Below are 2,855 nucleotides of genomic sequence, written 5' to 3'. Positions count from 1 at the left end.
TGGCGATTACCTTTTTCCCATTGAGGCGATTACCTTTTTCCCACTGTGGTGATTACCTTTTCCCATTGTGGCGATTACCTTTTTCCCACTGTGGTGATTACTTTTTTCCACTGTGGCGATTATCTTTGTCCCATTGTGGCGATTACCTTTTCCCACTGTGGCATTTACCTTTTTCCAATTGTGGCAATTACCTTTTTCCCACTGTGGCGATTAGTTTTTTCCATTGTGGCGATTATCTTTTTCCCACTGTGGCGATTACCTTTTTCCCACTGTGTTATACTATGCTAGTAGCATATTCAAGTGCCGAGAACTAAGAGAATTAAGTTTGTAAGAGAGTATTTGAAGGAAAACTCCTCCAAAGAACATTAAAGAAAATGAATTGCAACCTGAATATCATTTCAAACCATAACGGCAAAAACTTCGTTTGAAAAACTTGAAAACCAATAAAATTTTGACCTCTCTCTCTCTCTCTCTCTCTCTCTCTCTCTCTCTCTCTCTCTCTCTCTCTCTCTCTCTCTCTCTCTTTAATGTACGCTTTTTAACTTCAGTTGGTGACCTGATGTAAATAGAAAACCTAATGTATTATTAGAATAAGGTTATTATTATTATTATTATTATTATTATTATTATTATTATTATTCTCTCTCTCTCTCTCTCTCTCTCTCTCTCTCTCTCTCTCTCTCTCTCTCTCTCTCTCTCTCTCTCTCTCTTTAATGTACGCTTTCTAACTTCAGTTGGTGACCTGATGTAAATAGAAAACCTAATATATTATTAGAATAAGGTTATTATTATTATTATTATTATTATTATTATTATTATTATTATTATTATTCTCTCTCTCTCTCTCTCTCTCTCTCTCTCTCTCTCTCTCTCTCTCTCTCTCTCTCTCTCTCTCTCGAATGGCAGTGATTATCACAATCAGCAAGACGACTCATTCACCCCCTTCGTGTCTAGTACCAGTAATTACCACACGCTCATCTACGTGTCTCATGGTCACGTGACATGTCGTCAGCCTCATTCAGGCCTATATTTGGTCAAGGATTACGTGGGATGAGAGTGGCACGTGAGGAGATGCTGAGCTCGTCACACAAGTATATATTACCTCGGTTAATCTTTCCTTGTTGTCACTACTGCTTGTTCAGCGATCGAGTCAACTTCCTCCTCCTCCTCCTGCTCCTCATATACCTCGCAGAACGAAGTCTTGGGTCAAATCATGAAATACTTGGTGAGAATGGGATAAACTAGCATATATATATATATATATATATATATATATATATATATATATATATATATATATATATGTGTGTGTGTGTGTGTGTATATTTATATGTATATATATATATATATATACATATATATATATATATATATATATATATATATATATATATATATATATATATGTATATATACATATATATATATGTATATTTATATGTATATATATGTATATATATATATATATATATATATGTGTGTGTGTGTGTGTGTGTGTGTATATATGTATATATACATACTTGAATATAGATGAATGTATACACACACACACACACATATATATATATATATATATATATATATATATATATATATATATATATATATATATATATATAAAACGGGGGAGCGTGGGCTCTGGCACCCTAGCAGTACAAGCCGAAGTCGGTTGAGTCCCTTGTCAGGCTGGGAGGAACGTAAAGAGGAAAGGTCCCCTTTTTTCATTTATTTGATGTCGGCTACCCCCCAAAATTGGAGGAAGTACCTTGGTATATATATATATATATATATATATATATATATATATATATATATATATATATATATATATATATCTATATATATCATAAAGTTTGTACTACGGTATTTTACGATAGTTTCTTGTCAGACGTATAACTACTCGGTCTCTCATAACAATTCTTCTTCTTTCAGATTCTCATCCTCCTGGTCGCTTCAGGGACTGCAAGACCTGATGCAGGTGTGCCCTCGGTGAGTGGAGGCACGACTGCTGTAGGAGGAGTTGGCATAGCCACTGTGAACGGAGGACTTGGCATAGCTTCGACTCATGGAGGGTTGGGATACGGAGGAGTTAGCATAGTTCCAGCAAGCGGAGGCATTGGCTTACCTACGGCGAACGGAGGACTCGGCATAGCTACGGCCAATGGAGGATTGGGATACGGAGGACTTGGCATAGCTACGGCCAATGGAGGATTGGGATACGGAGGACTTGGTATAGTTCCAGCAAGTGGAGGCTTTGGTTTAGCAACGGCAAATGGAGGACTTGGCCTAGCCACGCCAACGGGAGGGTTAGGATACGGAGGACTAGGTCTAGGCGTCGGAAACGGTCTAGGTGTTTCACCTGTCATTCCTGCATATTCAGCTGCAGGCCTCGGGCTTGGACTTGTCCCAGGATATGGCCTGGCCCTTGGACTTGGCAACAACTTAGGAATTAATTACGGTTTAGGCTACAGCATATACAATGGCGTCGGCATAAACAATCTTGGTACCTTGGGTGGTCTCGGCGCGCTCGGTCCCGCCTATGGACAAGCTTGGTAGAAATGGATGGCTGGGTTCAACAAGTGGAAACTTACGACACGACGAAAATACTTTATTTATCGATTAAATATATTCCCCTACCCTTATGAGAGATTTCATTTGAAGGTCCTACATTATAACCATTTAGAATTATTGTTATCGGCTAAGCTTATATTTTCTCACAAGTTGACTCCTCTAATAGAGAGAGAGAGATTAGGCAAAATCAGGGCACATTCACTGCCATATTTAGCATCATTACTAAAAAGGGCTGATATCTTCATAACTTCTTTGAAATTACTTCACTTTTTTCACCACTTTAT

The 2,855-nt window shown here is 37.8% G+C and overlaps 1 protein-coding gene across 1 annotated transcript; it reads left to right on the top strand.

Annotated features, from left to right (window-relative positions):
• Window positions 1-1,139: 1,139 nt before the first annotated feature.
• Window positions 1,140-2,642, top strand: LOC137648511 (chorion class B protein B.L1-like). The gene is made up of 2 exons (XM_068381436.1): window positions 1,140-1,225; window positions 1,933-2,642. The coding sequence occupies exons 1-2, from the start codon at window positions 1,214-1,216 to the stop codon at window positions 2,554-2,556; spliced, it is 636 nt and encodes a 211-aa protein (XP_068237537.1). The 5' UTR covers window positions 1,140-1,213; the 3' UTR covers window positions 2,557-2,642.
• Window positions 2,643-2,855: the final 213 nt, after the last annotated feature.

This window comes from Palaemon carinicauda, chromosome 10 (genome assembly GCF_036898095.1).
Source record: "Palaemon carinicauda isolate YSFRI2023 chromosome 10, ASM3689809v2, whole genome shotgun sequence".
Classification (NCBI taxonomy): Eukaryota; Metazoa; Arthropoda; class Malacostraca; order Decapoda; family Palaemonidae; genus Palaemon; species Palaemon carinicauda.
Note: the sequence above shows the minus strand (reverse complement) of the source record. Positions and strands in the feature narration are given on the sequence as shown.